At 39.1% G+C, this 17,988-nt stretch overlaps 2 protein-coding genes across 4 annotated transcripts; both read right to left on the bottom strand.

Moving 5' to 3' along the window:
• Positions 1-1,356: 1,356 nt before the first annotated feature.
• On the bottom strand, positions 1,357-2,933 carry LOC128737875 (uncharacterized). Of its 3 annotated transcripts, none has more exons than XM_053832740.1 (4): positions 2,843-2,933; positions 2,657-2,785; positions 2,231-2,379; positions 1,357-2,171 (listed from the first exon to the last, which is right to left on the bottom strand). In XM_053832740.1, exons 2-4 carry the CDS (start codon positions 2,697-2,699, stop codon positions 1,575-1,577), a joined length of 789 nt encoding a protein of 262 aa, XP_053688715.1. In that variant the 5' UTR covers positions 2,700-2,785; positions 2,843-2,933; the 3' UTR covers positions 1,357-1,574. The 3 variants fall into 3 exon arrangements, with proteins under 3 accessions (XP_053688715.1, XP_053688791.1, XP_053688634.1); XM_053832816.1 differs by having other exon boundaries at positions 2,854-2,880; XM_053832659.1 differs by having other exon boundaries at positions 2,657-2,904.
• A 4,185-nt stretch (positions 2,934-7,118) lies between these two features.
• On the bottom strand, positions 7,119-8,694 carry LOC128738063 (uncharacterized). Its single transcript, XM_053832937.1, has 4 exons — positions 8,421-8,694; positions 8,090-8,343; positions 7,604-8,026; positions 7,119-7,498 (listed from the first exon to the last, which is right to left on the bottom strand). Exons 1-3 carry the CDS (start codon positions 8,608-8,610, stop codon positions 7,700-7,702), a joined length of 771 nt encoding a protein of 256 aa, XP_053688912.1. The 5' UTR covers positions 8,611-8,694; the 3' UTR covers positions 7,119-7,498; positions 7,604-7,699.
• Positions 8,695-17,988: the final 9,294 nt, after the last annotated feature.

Below are 17,988 nucleotides of genomic sequence, written 5' to 3'. Positions count from 1 at the left end.
CACATGACTAGGCATTTAGATATACACATGGCTGTTCCGCTGTTCATCATGAACCATTTTTTTTGTCTGCCCCAACCAAAGAAATGGACCAGGTTTTTAAGTTAGCTACAACGCTGGCGCTTCAAATATGTTCGGAGAATGGTGTATCACCTCATCGCTTTCAATTGGGATTCTAAAAATGAGCAACTTATATGCTCAAAATATGGAATGGAAATGGAAATACGAATGGAGTGAACAGATCCAAAAAATCGATGACGATTATTAGAACCTTAATTGCATTCTAAAACATTTGTTGACGACACGGACGATTGGTGTGATCACGAAATAAATTGATAGGTGGTGCTAATTCAATTTTCATCCTTAAGTTCAAATGTGAGTCGCGATAAGATTTGAAGACAAGTTTTCCGCAGCAAAAGCTGAAAAATATGCATGCACCAATGAATCGTTTAGAAAATTGAACAACGAATATGTCTTTATGTTCACTACTTGTTTTTTCCTGCCTTTTGGGAAACTGTGAGATAATATAACACTTTCAAATTTGTGGATGTAACTAATTTAGGCTATACCCAACTAGACCTCGTTTGATAAATTAAAAAACTCATTGGCAGCCAAACATAAACATATGATATCGCCTGTGCGCTTCTACTACGTAATGGACCATAATGCAAATTGTAAAATGATGGCTAGAAAAGCATGCTTGAGATAGCACGCAATTCCTCATAAAAATTTATTTTAAAGTTCTCAATGCTAAACGCATCCAACCACCAAGTGGTATACTCGAGCATAAATAGCATAACTCAATGAATTGAGTTTGTATATTTCTAAATCAGTGCAGCTTGGGATACCTACTTTGAGCGGTTGTCAAATCGTGACGGAAAAAGGCTTTAAATATGAAAAGCTGCTACTTCTGTGACGCAGGAGGATATTATTTTAATATACTCAGTTTTTCAATTCGAAAACTTTCAACCTATTCGGTTTAGGAATCTGAGCTTTTAAATAACGAAAAATCAAAAGCATACATATACTAAAATTCAATTAATCGAAATGAACTTTTATTGAAAAAAAGGCTCACAGCAAGCCATTCAAGGATGGTTCGTTCACTTTGACTCAATTTTGATTCATTTGACAGTACTGTCTCAGCCGAGCAAAATTTGTTGAAATGAAGTATTGGACATTTGTAGAACTAGTTATTATCTACAATTTTGCTGAACAAAGCTTTGCTGTATCTTTTGTAGTTACGGTTCTACAATGCTAGTACCTCTTTAGTAACTAAATGAACGTTCATTTAGTCACTAAGGAGTTACTAGCATTGTAGCGCTGTAACTACAAAAGATACAGCAAAACTTTATTCTGCAAAATTATAGATAATAACCAGTTTTACAAATGTCTCATACATCACTTTGTCAAATTTGGCTCGGCTGAGGCGGTACTCTCTAATGAATCAAAATTCAGTTAAAGTGATCGAACCATCCCTGAAGCCATTCCCTATCATAAAACAAAAAAATTGCAAATACCGTATGCAATATTCAGTGTAGTTTCCAATCAAATCCACAGATCAACAGTTGAAAATGTTATTACTCAACGGGCTTTTCAAAGCGAAATCGCCCGTAGCAGCGCCGCTTTTTCGGTCGGCCCATCGATTCGGACGATTTCGACGCTCGTTCGCTGAAACCGAGCGGAACGACCGCTCCCTCTGACCCCGGTACGGTATTGATGGTAGGATTTTTGACGAACCTTCCGGTGTACAGTAAATCTACAATACTGCTAGCTTCATCTACAGCTTCTCCGCTCACGTTGTCTTCGTCGGATTCCATTTTTATAATCGTTATCATTTCATCCCTGATTTCCTCCTCCTGCACAATCGTTATTTGATCTTCGGTTAGAAGTTCGTCACCTCGCTCGCAATGCTCTTGTGGTTCGTAATGTTGTACGTACGACACCGCAGAGGGTTGCGGACTGGGGCATTTTTCTACAAGAGATTTTGTTTCCTCAACCGTTTCACTATCCGTATTTTCGGGATTCTCTTCATTGCTGTGTAAGGGTTCCGGATTATGTAACTGGTGCAAAGTGTCGTTGGCTTGTTGGAACTGCTTGCGTATTCGTTTAATGTAGTTAACTTTCGTCAAACACGTAACGCAGATTTGCTTTGGCAGGTCATCATGTGGATCAACCTGCAAAGTTAACAAGAGTGTGTAATGTTCCAGCTCGCTAAAAATGGATTCAAGTTTACCTTAATTCCTAACATTATCCAAATTTCTTCCGTAGTCGGTACGCCAGCAGTCGAAGGAGATGAGGAAATTATTGCCATATCAAGCGTCGATGTTTCCAGGCAAAAACGACAAATTGGGTTGTTCGTGTTGGGTATATCTTCAGTGATAGCTGCAATATTCGGTTGATTCAAAGAAGATTTATCAATGTACGAGAATAGTAAATTTGGTCCCTATGTTGACCATCGTATACGAAGAGTGAATATTTGCGGACTAGTGATATGATCAATTATTTTTACAAAAAAATTACTACTGTCCTCGACAATAAAACACGTTTCTTGTGAGGAGCAGGTACTCCCGCCGGAATGAACCGGAGGACGCAAATATCCACTAAATCATATCTATTTCAAATCTGTATTCAATGTATTTTGACTTGTGCCTGGTCGTACCTGATGCAGCTTGCGATGTCTTTTCTGCCTTTCTCCTCCTCATGGTTTTTTGTTTGCGTCCTATGAAAGTAGCCCAGTATCGATAATTACGAGTCAGCAGGATCAGTTTTGGCTGGATTTTTCAAGAACCTCGAAAATGAAACTTTGTTTTGATGACTATTCTCCGGTAATTTATTAGTTTGTTACCAGGTTATTACCGTTATCGTAGTTTAATAAACAAAATCGTAATTTAATAACGTACCGCAACCGCAGGAATGTTTTGTTTTGTTTTTATTATGAATGAAAGCTTCAACTTCATTCGATTTGCGGGAATTTTGGTTAATTCAAATGCAGGGATGCCAGCTGATTTTTTCGAGAACCTGCAGCTGCATCACGCTTTAAGCTGGAATCACACGGACCGTCAGCGAACATCATCGGCAACGTATCGTAACGGAAAGTCATTGATGGTCGCATGTACAAATTATAGTTACTATATATAGTAACTATAGTAGAAATACTCACAGTAGGAGATACGCGGAAACTAAAGCCAACGATTTGACATCAGTGTACAAAAACTGCCAGCATTTACTGCGGAGCAAAATGCTGCAGCAGTGTGTTTTGATTGTTTTCAACATGATCCGCTTCTGTTTTGTTTACATCAATTTTGCACAATAGAGCGATATTGCGACATTTGCCCCTATTTAGACTACCCCGATTTACACGATTATCACAGTCGAATCTCGCACACGATTTCGCTCAAAGAAAATGAAGCGAAAAAGAAGGGGAAGAAGGAAAAAGAAGTCAAACTCATTAGTAGATCAAACTAAAAGCCACTCTAGTGTCAGATTAACAATGCAAAATGCGGTACGTTGCATTAAATGATTATCACAGTAGTCTAAACAGTCATAAAAGGGGCAATATATCTTTCAACTTAATCAGTGTAAAATGCATTGTTAAGCTTTATACACACTGTGTCCGAGTATAATATTCAAGGCGCGTGACAATAGCTTAAGTAGATTTCATAACTATTTCAATACTTGTTAATCAAATATTTAAGCAAACAGTATGCGTGTTCGATTAGCTCCCTTTTGACAATTCTCGCTGTTCGATTGGCCCCCAAGATGGCTGCTTCCGCGTATCTCTCACCTCTGAGTATTTCTAGTCGCATGCATTTTCAAGCTCTTTCTCTTTCGAATCGACTGAGGATGGATAAACAACATAAACAATTCCGCAAATTTTCGAAAATATTTGCCATGATTACATAGTAAATTTATTTGTTTTATACTTAGTAAAGCTCCATTTATTCAATGAAAGATTTTAAAATCTAGCCTTCAGCGCACGGCGTCAGCTTTGAAATATGCGCAAGCACGTCAGTCTATTGCGAAGAGCGATGAAAAATCACGCTCTGGCAAATTGGACGTGATCAAATAAATATGGAGCACTCATTTACCATTTTTATTAAGCTATTGTCCGTTTCTTTGGTAACAAAACGCGCTGCTCACTTTTTTGATAACTTGAAATCGTCGCAGAAAGAATCTGCTTGACTGTATGTAAGTTATAAGTACAGCAAAGTTTCGTTAATTGGTGGTTCGTTAATTGGGCGGTTCGTTAATTGGGTGTTCGCTAATTGGGCTATGTGACAACTTGAATGTCAAAATTGTATGGAATTTTCGAGTTTAGAAATTTCTAACAACTGTCAGTCGGCCCAATTAGCGAATCAGCTAGAGTGCAGTCGTGGCCCAATTAGCGAATTCAGGCTGTACATATTATGCTTGTCTAGCACGTAAGCTATTCGCGTTGACGAACGTAAGCTGCCGCCACCTCTAATAGTTTACTGTAGGGGTGAAGCGGAATGGGAATTCCTTAAAGAGCGCAAGAGATCGAAACATTTTGGCAGATTTTCACCCACACGTACATACGGGCATTTCTATGAGTGTGCAAGAGATCGTTTAATGCCGTCAACGCGAATTGATTTACTTGACAAAATAAACGATATTTGTCCCCGCGACGATTCTGGCGATGGTTTCGCCCGCGACGGTTATAATTCATCGCGTACGAAAGGGTGGGAAATTGATAATATCTTAACTCAAATAGAGCGCCGAATGAAGGCAGTGTTCGATTTAAAAAAAAGCTAAAGGTACAAATCACTGACGAACTGACATGGCACATAGAAGAAAATTCTTTGAAAACCATCGTCCTACCACAGAGAACAGACATTCATCTTGATCTCGCCGGGTGTGTAAAGACCGGCCGCCATTTTGAAAGTATGTGTTAATGCTCCCGTTGTGTGGCGCTTACGTCACTGAAAGCCAATGCTGATCAAAGCATTCGTCACATTTTCTATGAAGCATTTAACCGTTGCTACAGCAACTAACATATTGTTTACTCAATCTATCAAACCTGAAATAAAAGTGAACAATATTTATCACTATTGTTGATTGCCGATTAAAGAATTGATTGCCGATGTTGATTGATTGAATAATCAATTTAACCCCTTTCGACAAATTGTTTCTGTGAAGAAACAGCTTTCTGTAATTTCGGAAAACGAGCGTAGTAGATGTAGGAAGCGGAATTGCTTGCACACGATTCTCGCCAATGAGTCGAAATTTAAAACTGGTTCTTAGACCCGTAAATTCTATACCCGTTCGACTGCGCCGAGGGTGATTGCGGTTGCGAATTCGGAGTTAGAGTCATTGATGTACAGAAGACCGACAAAATGCCGTGAATAAAGCGATTGCCAGCTCCGAGATATCACTGAACAAATCTCTGTGGTCCTACCTTATATTATTGAAGGAAGTAGATATGCCAAGCTTTGATTTTTTTCCATGTGTGGACTCATTACTGCGACCAGTATATTTGATCTATTGTAATATCGCCCGGGTGTTTGCTGTATGACCTCCACTGAATTTCTCTTGGCTATAATCGCTATTGAGTGAGCGATATGCTTATTTTAAATTGTATGCGTGCTTGCGTGTATTGGGGTTTACCCTTCCTTCAAAGCTTGATCTACTTTACCCACTTATTACTCGCTACCATATTATAGCCATCCCTGGCGAGGACTCATTCGTACCTCTGACCAGTACGCTTAACTATGGAGGGACATTTGCACTGTCAAGAGGCTTCAGAGGGTAAATATAGAATTCAGCACGAAGGAAGCGTAAATGGAGGGGCCTGAAGATAAACCCATGCTAAAGTCATTTGCCATCGAATGGCTTGATTCTACTAAGATTCGAACCCACGACCACTCGCTTGTCAAAGCAGACTCGGTAACCTTGCGGCTACGGAGCCCCCAGCTTTGATTTCCTTATACATGAGTGAAATGCATGCCATTAGCACTATCTACTGGCAGAAGGGTTTACTAGACTCTCAGGCTTTGCACAGACTAACAGACGTAACACTGAAGCCGCATTCCATCGTCAATAAAAACGATCATTTCAAATTTTCGCTTAAGCCAAGACTCAAACAACAGCCGCTGCGCGAGAGCGCCGCTCGCCTGCACTGGCGCTGATGTCAGATAGTATACCAGCAAATTTATAGCATTGCTAAATTTATAGCAACCTACGCTGGCGTAGCGCGTAGACTGCACCAGGTGACGCTAGTGTTTTTTCCAAGTTTTAGGGGTGTCAATGAAACGATGTTTTGTTAGAAAATTTGTTCGAAGTGTTACGTCTGGTGGGCTTTGTATTGCCTTCTTATTTTACACAAGTGTTAGTGACAGATGATATATAGGCAAAAGTGTGCCTATGCTAACGCTTTATGAACACTGTGACCCTTGTTAGTAACCCTTGTTGCCGTCAGGAGCCACTTTACAGATGATTGAATCTGCGAAGAGTGACGTATCTATGTTTTTTAATAATCTAAGGTCCTACACATTTTGCTTGCACATTGACACCCTCTGTTATGCATGTTGCGAAGTAGCTTGCTTTTTTGAAAAATTAGGGTAACCAACCTATTTTGGACCCCATCAGCAGCTCTACATAATTTAGACACTTCCATTCGATTTTGCTGTCTCCTGTCTGTAAGTGTCCAAATTATGTAGAGCTGCTGATGGGGTCCAAAATACGCTGATTACCCTATAGTGATTTGTGAATGGACGATGAATTAGCCCGAGTGCCTCGTCTGTTTATCAGTGGTACAATGTTGTTCAATTTGGAATTTTCCGGATTAAGGTTCAAGCACGCGTCATTGATTTCTGGGATTTCGAATTCAGTTTTTATGCTCAAAATAAAAGTTATGTTCACGAAAATTTGCCGTTGTTTTTTACGGATGGAAAAAAACAATTATAAATTTTCGTAAACATATTTGTATCCTTAGTTGAAATCACTGCAAATAGATTTCAGATTCAGATATGGATTAATTGCTTCTTCCACTTGCTTAGAGTTTAGAATATTCTCAAACTGCGTCCTTAAATTTTGAGCAGAATAAGAAAAATATAAGTGAAATGAATAAAAAAAACATGCGAACACAGTCTTTTAAAGTGATTTATTAATAAAAAAAAGGCATTTTTTAAATAAATTTCGATTATTGCTTTCGTTTCCTATAGGAAACTTGTAATAGTCATAATACATGTCGTGTCTTATTTTCGATTAAATCTGATTCTATCAAGTTTATCGTCCAGTAAAATCTGTATTCAAAAATATCTTTCAATATTCCGCAAAGAGGTTCAAGGTTTAAGCAGTCCTCACTGAATTTTTGGACTTCAAAAGCAGTTTTTATGTTCAAAATTCATTAAAAAGTATTCATCTTTCTGCTAGACAGAAATAACACAGTGAATCACTTTCACGAAAAAAATATTATTTTAAGCATAAAAGCTGTTTTTAAAAAGTAAAAATTCATCTAAATAAAGTAAATATATACTTGAACCTTAAGGTGAAACTGTATTGAATCCCAACATGGCCGGAAAAATGGCGTCCATGTGAGGATATGGGTGCCAGCAATCTGGCCATGTTGGATGCAGTACCGTTTCACCTTAACGTTTATTTTTACGGAACGAAGAAAATAGAGTGCGGACCGCCTAATTTAGAGGTTCACCAGTCGAGGCAGCTACCTCTTTCGATCGTTGTACTATAGGTCACCGCTTGTGTGCTCCAGACGACTTCTCTTGGTTGACGGTTGCAAATCTACTGTCACTAGGGTCAATTCAGTGTCATCTGCTTGTCCGCCCTCTTTAAGCTCTTCGAAAACTTCAAGTTGGATAGTATCGCACTCTCCCGTCTGTGTTTCCGCCGGATCCGGGGACTCTACTCTGTTGGCCGCTTCCACGGCCTTATTAAAGTCCTTGTACATTGCGCGCTTAGTTTCCTGGAAGCTTTGACGGACACACTGGATACTTTTAATTGTACGTACACAAGCTTGACAGCATCCGCTTGGCAGACTCCCAATTGGTTCAATCTGTGGAGAGAAAAAAAAACCTATGTTACGCTGTTGATGTGGTATTCAAAGCTTAACGGAAACCTTTATGCCAAGAGTCCGCAAAACATTTGACGGACCAGGAAAATCGTCTGTTTCTATGTTTGGGAAGAGAGATTGTAAATTGTCACTTTTGATTAGACACAAACGACACACCGAATCAACGAGAGATTTCTTAAGCGGACGATCTTCAACAGGAGACGGAATATGTTCCTCTAACTTAATTTCTGTGTCAAAATCTTCGTCTTCAACGATAAACATATCTGGAACTGCATTGCTGGTTAATTGCTTGCCACTGACTGAAAGTAAATCATATCGACAAAATGCTTTGGTTGCCTAAATATTTTGTAACTCAATATGCCGTAAAAAAACTTACCAGAATTACGAAACTGTGCCTCGGAGAAATGTTTTTTGCACGCCAACATATACGGACGCTGCGGATCTTCCTTAACTTGCAGGCGCTTCATCCAAATAAGCTTGCGGGTCGGTTGAGGTGGAAACAGAAACCAGGTTACTCCGGCACCCAGCTCCTGTTGGCAAAAACTGGCGCTACAAGTGGCCACCATAGTGCGACGGACATATACGTTGATCGAAGACGAGACGAAACAAAACAATCGAACGAAAATAAATATTTATATTTGGAATTGATTTTACTTGTGTTTAGAACATTTTAGCTAGAGTGACTATATACAGAGTGGCGACATTGTCAAAATTGGAATGATAATTATCTGTCAGTGTCATTCCAATCGAGCAGACGACTTATCCAACGCGTATGCAGGAAAGAGAAAGAAAAACCTTGGAAAACCCGCATTGCATACATTTGGGATGACTTCTCGCCACTCTGTATATAGTCACTCTAATTTTAGCTACTGGTACGAACACGGAAAACCAAAGGTACCCAACAGCTAAGTTTAAGTAACCTAAAATTAGGTACTATTGATTCATCTTCAGCGTTGGGTAGTTTTGATATGTATACATTGAGTCAGATTTACTTAATAAAACGGTAATATGCGCATATGCAATGTTGAGTACTACACTCCAACTTAACGTTGAGTAGATTGTACCTAACGTTGGATGAAAATATGTTGAACTGTAGCGGCGTGCTTTGTTGATGGTGCGGATCGTTTTATTTCGTGATTCGTTTTATCCATGGTGGCAGCATAACGTTCGCGGTTTTGTTTTTCTGTGCTGTGCTATGCTGTAACGAGTGTTCGAAATTGGTAAGTGAGTAATTTATGTGTAAAGCTGTCGATTTTAAAACTTTATTTTCTGAAGGACAGCTTAAGGATGATGAAATTATCAACAGCAGCAAATGGAACAACAGTGTCAACCTTCTCATGGCTAAGATGGATCATCGAGACAACCGGACGTTTTTGTACCGACTCATGTAGCTAATTATGAACCTCAACAGCATACCAAACTGGGGATCGAATCGCGAGGTAAGCTAGTTTCAAAATACTATAATTTAGATGGAATATTTTTTATGGAAATAAGCGTGAATTCATATACAAACAGTCATAAAGTATCTGCGGTTTTATCATATAATATAGCACGAAGTACATAGAGTAATGTTGGAACTTCTTTGAAAACAAAACATGTCCCCTCACATGATTTTACCGCTTCCTGGATCTTCCAATCTGGAATGCAACCGGGTTCGAATCCAATCGCATCCGCGCCCACAATATTTTTGACGTAGAACTACGTCTGATTTTTTATACTGAGTATCACTTTATGAAAATGAAAATAGAAGACGGAATTCACGCAAACTCAACCAGGGATTAGCATGACCCTCTCAGATTTCAATAAAACTTTTCTGTGTTTAAGGAGTTCATGTAAATAAGAGACTGCATACTTAGTTTTTCCAAAATTGGTCTAGACTAACTTTTGGAAAGGGTTCAGCTTTCTTCTCTTTATTTTTATAATTAATACGGATTAATTCGAAAACTAGGGTAACCAACGTATTTTGTACTCCATCAGCAACTGTACATAAGGTGCACACTTCCACTGGATTTCGCTGTAAGTGTCCAAATTATATACAACTGCTGGTGGGATCCAACATACAACAAAAAATCATCTATGTGTGGCTTTTAAAATATATTCTGAATTTTCATAAAATGGCATTTTTTCAGTGGAAAAGATTTGATAAGATAAGATTTGCATGCAAGGGTTTTGGGGGCCAGGGAAGGTTCTTATGATAGTTACAGACCCCTCACCCTCTAAGATGGGGGGGCGCTCCCATACAAATAAAACACAAATTTCTGCATAACTCGACAACTAATCAAGCAAATAGAACAAAATTTGGCATGTGGGTGTTTCCGGTGACAAGAATTTATTCTATGGTAAATTGAGACCCCTCCCCTCTTTATAAGGGGAATTATAACTCCTCTCCTCTTTAAAAGGGGGGGCTTCCATACAAATTTCCTCATAACTCGAGAACTAATCAAGCAAATGGAACCAAATTTGGCATGTGAAGGTTTTCGAGGGCAAGAATATTTTCTATAGTAAATTAGGACCCCTCCCCACTTTAAGAGGGGGGGCTCCTGTACCAAAGAAACACAATTTTCCTCATAACTCGAGATCTAATCAAGCAAATGGAACCAAATTTGACACGTGGGTGTTTTTGGAGACAAATTTTTTTTCTATGATGAACTGGGACCCTTCCTCACTTTAGGAGGGGGGGCTCCTATACAAATGAAACACAAATTTCCTCATAACTCGAGAGCTAATCAAGTAAATGAAACCAAATTTGGCATGTGAAAGTTTTCGAGGGCAAGAATATTTTCTATGGTGAATTAGGACCCCTCCCAACTTTAAGAGGGGGGCTCCTATACAAACGAAATTCAAATTTCCTCATAACTCGAGAACTAATCAAGCAAATGGAACCAAATTTGACACGTGGGTGTTTTTGGAGGCAAAAATTTTTTCTATGATGAACTGGGACCCCTCCTCACTTTAGGAGGGGGGCTCCTATACAAATGAAATACAAATTTCCTCTTAACTCGAGAGCTAATCAAGCAAATGAAACCAAATTTGGCATGTGAAAGTTCTCGAGGGCAAGAATATTTTCTATAGTGAATTAGGACCCCTCCCAACTTTAAGAGGGGGCGCTCCTATACAAACGAAATACAAATTTCCTCATAACTCGAGAACTAATCAAGCAAATGGAACCAAATTTGGCACGTGGGTGTTTTTGGAGACAAAAATTTTTTCTATGATGAATTGGGACCCCTACCAACTTTAGGAGGGGGGGGGGGCTCCTATACAAATGAAATACAAATTTCCTCATAACTCGAGAACTAATCAAGCAAATAGAACCAGGATCGCGGTACATTGAGGGTAGAGTGGGGCTCGGTGATCTGCGTGAAATAAACACAAATAAAACTGAATTTTTTTACGTAACTCAAAAACTAATCGAACTCGAGATATTTAGACTTCCATAAAACATTAACCTTAAAACATTAACATTAACCCCACACTTTTCCCAGCAGGGTTAGAAAGTTGAAACTTTCAGGAAAATTCTCTTTTAGGTCAACTAAGAAAAAGCATGTCTTTTTATGTATTTTAATTTTGACCCTGTGTTCCGCAACGCTACGTTGCGAAAACGCAACGCTGGGCGTTAAGCGTATACCGTTTTTGCATACCTTCATCATTATGCATATAAATACTTCATACTTTTTTACCGTTAAATCAAACTTGGGATTTTTATAATGTTTCCGGGATATTTAGAACAAGCGAAAGATAAGATTTACATTCATTTGTTTACTAAAAAGCAACGACTTCAAATGAAACATCTGCAGCGAACGAACGAAAAAAAACGTTCCCGTTGCAAATTTTGAATATCGTTTCTTCCTAGCGTTGCGTTTTCGCAACGCAAAGCTTAGAGCCTTTCATAAAATTACAAAAGTAATCAAAATTATGAAACAAAGTGTTTATTGGCAAGCAACTGATTCTTACTAACACTGATTAATAGGTCAGACGTAAATAGAGGTAAAATCAAGTTATACGAGCATTTTTCCTTAACTGTCTGAAAAATAGCAAAACCTGTTGTTTTGTCACAGCTGTAATTATGTTACATGTAACATCTGACCTTTGAGCAAAAACAGGTCGATTAGATTTTTTTCCAATCTATCTTTGTTTTTGAAGGTCCATGTTGATATCTTAAACAGGGCCTTCTCTAGAATCAAATGAAAGTGCGTTGCGTTTTCGCAACTAGGGTTGCCAAGTCCGAAAATTTCAAAAACCGGCCGGTCGGTCCTGCCTTCAAAAATTGCGGGGGGTTGTGGCAGCATATTACTAGAGGATTTGCCTGGAATGTGTAATGTGCGTGTGCGGTAATTATGCGGTAGTCGTGGAATCGAAACCACAACGAACATTGCATGGATTATTGAAGATACTAGAAGACAACTAGTTGCTTCTGGTGCTGATGGACAATTTAATGTATATTACCGCCAGAAGCAAAGTATTGTCACTGCAAAACTGGCTATCTTCAATGATCCACTGCTCAGGATTGCTAATAAGTTTATCAGAAAATTCAACAAATCAGGAAAAAAGTACCAATCCGGCTTCCTATGTCGGAAAACCGGCTTTTTTGCAGGATTGACCGGCCACCGGCTTTGCTGGTGAAAAACCGGCCGGGCCGGCCAAAAACCGACCACTTGGCAACCCTATTCGCAACGCTGGGAGGAAATGGGTTAATCAATAACAAGACCACCAAAAACTACCTACAGTAACATTAGATGATTCATGGCGAGTGTCGCTGGCGACCCGCCGTAGAAAGCGCCGGTCACTGTGGGGGGGAGGGGGGGGGGGCAGCCCGCCTCAGAAATCACCACTGTCTAGGTTTACTTGTTTTTCTAGGTCTACTAACCTCGATTGTTTTCCTTCAGTTGGGTCCGAACGACCGACAGCAAGTACCTTGCGAAATGATACATTTGTACATTCTACAAAAAGGTTTTCCGTGAAACGGTACAAGAAGGTTTTTCGCGAAATGGTATTCGGCGAAATGTTATACAATCACGGCGAATATTGCTATCTGTTTTATTTTATCTGGCTAAGAAAGTGGGAATTGTTTTGTTGTCGATTGTTTTTCAATAGTTAAATAGTGAATTTTTATAAACAATTGCAATTTTTTCAAAGTTGGAACTTTTTTTCTCGATTTTTTTTTATTTTAAAATATTTGTTGATCTTTCTTGAAGAAGCATGCAAAGTATGGAAATGGAGAAATGAAAACTCTAGAAGCTATCAATTTTTATATCGAATCGCGCACGTTAATGCAAACGAGCGCACGAACGCGCGCGCTTCAACGACACGTTACACTTAATAGCATCAAAGGCGGCCTCGTTATGAAGCTGCCCGTGACTTTATCTACCGTCTGTAGTGGCGACCACGTCAAACTTGTAGCGCTTATCTGTTCATTTTGACAAATTTGAAAGTGCGACTGCACAGAACCGCGATCAAACTGCGACATGCTGAAATCAAGTGGAACAAGAGGCATACGGAGCACCACAAGATCGGCCTCGATGATGACATGGCAGGGGGCATGGTCGAATTCCACAAAAGGCCGGTAGACACACCGACTTTTCCCGGAACTAGCCGGATGGGTCAACAGGCGCCACGGCGATGTCAACTTCCACCTGACACAAATTCTGTAAGGGCATGGTTGTTTTAGACAGTATCTGCACAAATTTGGGCAGGCGGAGTCCCCCGCGTGTCCCGAATGCGTGGACGTTGAGGAAACTGCAGAACTTGCTTTCTTCATATGCCCTCGTTTCGCGGGCGTGAGAAGCAGCATGATGGCAGTGAGCGGACAGGACACTACTCCGGATAACTTAGTCCAAAGGATGTGTTCTAGCTCGGACGTCTGGGGAGCGGTCAATGCGGCTGCTACCCAGATCGTACTTGAGCTACAAAACCGCTGGAAAGCCGATCAACGGCGAATAAACAGCCTAACTACCATAGTCCAGTAGTTATCTAAGAGTGTGCGTTAAGCACAATAGCCCCTCCCTGAAGTAATACCGATAAGGTGGTGCCAGGGAGGATTGAGGTTGGAGACTCGAGTAGGGTTTTAGTGGGTCTGGATCCTCACGCCCCAGTAGGGGGTCGGGATACCAAACCCCACTCCCTGAGTTGTCTTCTCAGGTGTCTGATAGCAGATTTCCCTATTCGCTAAAAAAAATGCTGAAATCACTGTGGCAAGAAAGAGGAAGGGCAACAATGGCAATGTTGCTGTTTCGTTCTGTTATACACATAGGCTTTAGGAAAAATAATCCATATTCAACTACCAGGCACAATAAAGACTTCAACAACTTTTTAATAACCAGTAACTGAATTATATAAATATTCATATACTGAGAAATTATAAAACAATTATTGTAGTAGAAAGGCCAGCTAACACCGCTAGGTGGATTAATTTAGGTTTTACAGTAAAATCTAAAAGAAAAAAATTACTTGTCTAATTACATGGCTGATCAATCGATTTTTCCTTTCACTTCTAGAAATCCGGTGCCTTCAAGCATCACTGGTTGGGCACAATCGTACCAGGTCACTGTTTGCTGGATCAGCTGGACAATCATGATAGCATGATAGGCATTCAGAACTATACCGATGCAATCGAGCTTGTCTACAGGGGCCACAGTCTATCTGTTTTTGGGATTACAGCCACTCCAATGTGGTGCAGGTGATGGTGAACAATGTTTAATACCCAGGTATCCAATAAGCATTAGTATAAGCAGTAAATCAATCGTTTATTAGCATCCCTTGCGTTTTATACTGCATGTTGCTGTTTATCAGCCTTTTGCTTGCATAATTGTTGTAAATTGGCATCCACAATTCTATTTAAATTTTTCTTGTCGGTAACTAGCTGCAAATAAGCATTGTCAGCACTATAAGAGGGCTAGCAGTAAAGTAGCCGCATATTTTGCCAAAATAGCATTTAGGCCAACTTAAATGCTTATTGGCTTGCATTTAATTGCATTGGAAATGCTTATTGGTTACCTGGGTAGTATCTAGGTGTTGAGATAAAATGCGCAAGTATCAAATCACCCTTTACCAATTCTAACACCAATGATTCTTCTCGTAGCAGCAGCGTTGATCAGCATCAAACTTCACTGACGAAGTTAATCATTCTAAAAATCACTCGTTACTCGTATCATTTATAAAATAAATTTACCTATCTCACGATTGTTGCTTTTCGAATGAGTCCGAACTTTTTCGTTATCTTTATCATCAGTTCTTCAACAGTCTTGGTTCATTCCATCTACTCAAATATGAGTTCTTGCGTATAAGTATAAGTAGAAATAATTTAAAATGTAAAAACAATGTAATATAAATCCGGAGTGATTCGCGATAAGGGCGCAACTAACAAAGTGTAAACAATGAGGAATATCACTGATGATTTGCCAGTACATTTTCAAGTCTTAATTTAAATAAAAGTTACAAAAATCAAGGTTAAAGACATAAATTTGTGTAGAATAAATCAATCTTATAATTTCACAACAATACTGCATAAAATTTGTGCATTCAAGCTCAAAATCTAAGTTTTATAGTTGAACCCCTTGGAATGAGCCTCAAAGCATTTTGACAATGAGATTCGCCCAGCCTTGTTTCGCCTTGTTATGATTTCTTAATTTAGTTTCGCCTGTTTACAATGCGCCTGTGTTTTGAAAACAATGCAGTTTCGCTCTTTGCTATCGCCTGTTTACAAAACGATTTGCAAATAAACCTGTCACTTCATAACAATGCAAGGGGCTAAACTGCAAATTGTCTTTTGTTTTGATTAAACACTTCTATCGCCCATCACTAAAAACTTGTTTTAAATAATTCTTACGATTAAAACAGAAGAAAGGATTCTTGCCAAGGATATTATCAGTCTTTTTAAGGCTGATGGTGTAATAAAACGATTTGTTTACAATTTGCCAGTGGAGCCCCAATCGCGAATCACTCCGGAAATAATCGCTGATTTGACCAGATTTTATCCAATTTTATCTAAGAGAAGAAAATGAACAAAAAAACGTTTAAATACAGCTTAAGGTTCAAACGCGCGTCTTTGATTTTTGGGATTTATCATTGTGTTCTGACAGACATTAAGAGCTAGAGCACAATGATACATTTTCGTGAGTATATCCCAAGGGGTCGGACACTCAGCACATAGTGCCCCGGCACTGCAGAAATATCAAACGGCACACCTCTAAAGCCTTATAAAAATAACATTTATAGGGCTTTACACACCTCCGGTTCAATTTTACATATGAAATGGGAGCACTTTCAGTTGTCAAAATCATCTCGCACGGTTGCCAGGTCTATCAGATTTTAACAAATTTAACAAATCTTGCAGTTCGGCACTTTCGGTACAGCACCGGCACAGTTCGGTTCGTTTCAAGTCGCCTAACATAAAAACGGCTGTGCCGAGTGTCCGACCCCTTGGTATATCCTTTGTTTTGAGTACCGTGGACCCCCGTTCGTTTGACCGTTTTTAATCTGAACACTTTTTAATTTGAACCCCGCTGGTTTGCACGACGTGCAAATTAAAAATGGTTCAAATGTCATTCTCAACATGACATCATTTACTTATGCAGACAATGCACATAAACACGATTTGATTGTACTTACCTTGAGAGTGTAATTTGTTTCACATTCCGTTTTCCCAACGATTATGATAGAAATCCGATCGCAGAATGAAAATTCGTTGCTAGCAACTGCAAACAAATCAAACCAACAAAGCAATAACAAAGAGCAGGGCGACCAGTTCACACAAGTTTCTGCATATTAAGGGTTACCAGTTGTTCAAATTAAAAATTAACCCCGTTAGTTTGCATGAGTAATCGTTCAAACGAACGGGGGTCCACGGTATAAAAACTGCTTTTTACTGGTTTTTACCCAATAATCAATTCCGCGTGTTTGACACTTAAATAGACGAATTTGGGTTCAATTTACGTTTTTTGAGTAATTTTAACTCAATATGTAGTTTCAAGCATAAACTTAATGTTGGGTAATTTTAACCGAACATTAAGTAGATTTTACTCAATAGCTCGTTAAAAAGCATTACAATATTTTGGGTAATTTTAACCGAACAGTAAGTAAATTTAACCTAATGAATGGTTTATATGCTTCAACTCAATGGTAAGTATTTTGAACTGAACATTAAGTAAATTTTACTCAATAGACAGTTCAGATGAACAAACTCAACATTAAATAACTTTAACTCAAAATTATATTTGAAAGCCTTTACCTAATATTAGGTATATTGAAAATACCCAAAATTGGCTTCCTGCACGCATGATACGAATTGGGTTGAAGGAACTTAATATTGGGTACTTTCAGTTTTCCGTGAAGGCGAGCAGCAAGTTGAGCAAGTTTTATCGAATTGGATTCCAGCTGCGTACTGTCTGTCAAACAGGTCAAACATGATAAATATACACTGAAATATTTTTTACGTGTTTTTTGTTCGCCGCTTGTTTTTCGAAAACGGTGTAACAAGCAGTGCAACATATTTCTAGATAGAATTAACAAAAGGGCGAATGTCGCAAATGTAAACAAAACGAGTGAGAGTTACTTTTTGCTGGACCAGCATAGGAAAATCAACCCTCACTCGGTTTGTTTACGCTTGCGACATTCGCCCTTTTGTTAATTCTATCTTCATTTGTTCGAGAAAAACCGGCCATCGATTAAAATCATTAAAATATATGCTTGATTTGGTTCAATATTCGTTGGTCAGGTTGATCAGATGATCTCCAGGCGGTTTTCTTAACGGAGAAAAAAAGTGTTTCTTTCTATTAGGCCTCGGGAAGCTGCATAGTTGTTGCATCGCTGGCCGTGACCCGTGATCCCAGTAAGAAATTGTCGCCCATCCAACGTTGCAACAAGGCAACAACGCAAGCAAAAGACGCACACTTCGAAGAACATATCGTTCAGATTAGGCGAGTTCATTTTTAATAAGAAAACTTGGT

Source organism: Sabethes cyaneus, chromosome 1 (assembly GCF_943734655.1).
Source record: "Sabethes cyaneus chromosome 1, idSabCyanKW18_F2, whole genome shotgun sequence".
In the NCBI taxonomy this organism is placed as follows: domain Eukaryota; kingdom Metazoa; phylum Arthropoda; class Insecta; order Diptera; family Culicidae; genus Sabethes; species Sabethes cyaneus.
Note: the sequence above shows the minus strand (reverse complement) of the source record. Positions and strands in the feature narration are given on the sequence as shown.

Excerpts from the sequence above, each read along its gene's own strand:
- LOC128738063 (XM_053832937.1), bottom strand. The coding sequence starts at position 8,610 with ATGGTGGCCACTTGTAGCGCCAGTTTTTGCCAACAGGAGCTGGGTGCC. Across the intron at positions 8,344-8,420 it reads GGCACAGTTTCGTAATTCTG|TCAGTGGCAAGCAATTAACC; the intron begins GTAAGTTTTTTT and ends ATTTACTTTCAG. Across the intron at positions 8,027-8,089 it reads TGCGGACTCTTGGCATAAAG|ATTGAACCAATTGGGAGTCT; the intron begins GTTTCCGTTAAG and ends TTCTCTCCACAG.
- LOC128737875 (XM_053832740.1), bottom strand. The coding sequence starts at position 2,699 with ATGAGGAGGAGAAAGGCAGAAAAGACATCGCAAGCTGCATCAG. Across the intron at positions 2,380-2,656 it reads GACATCGCAAGCTGCATCAG|CTATCACTGAAGATATACCC; the intron begins GTACGACCAGGC and ends CGAATATTGCAG. Across the intron at positions 2,172-2,230 it reads GGATAATGTTAGGAATTAAG|GTTGATCCACATGATGACCT; the intron begins GTAAACTTGAAT and ends TTAACTTTGCAG.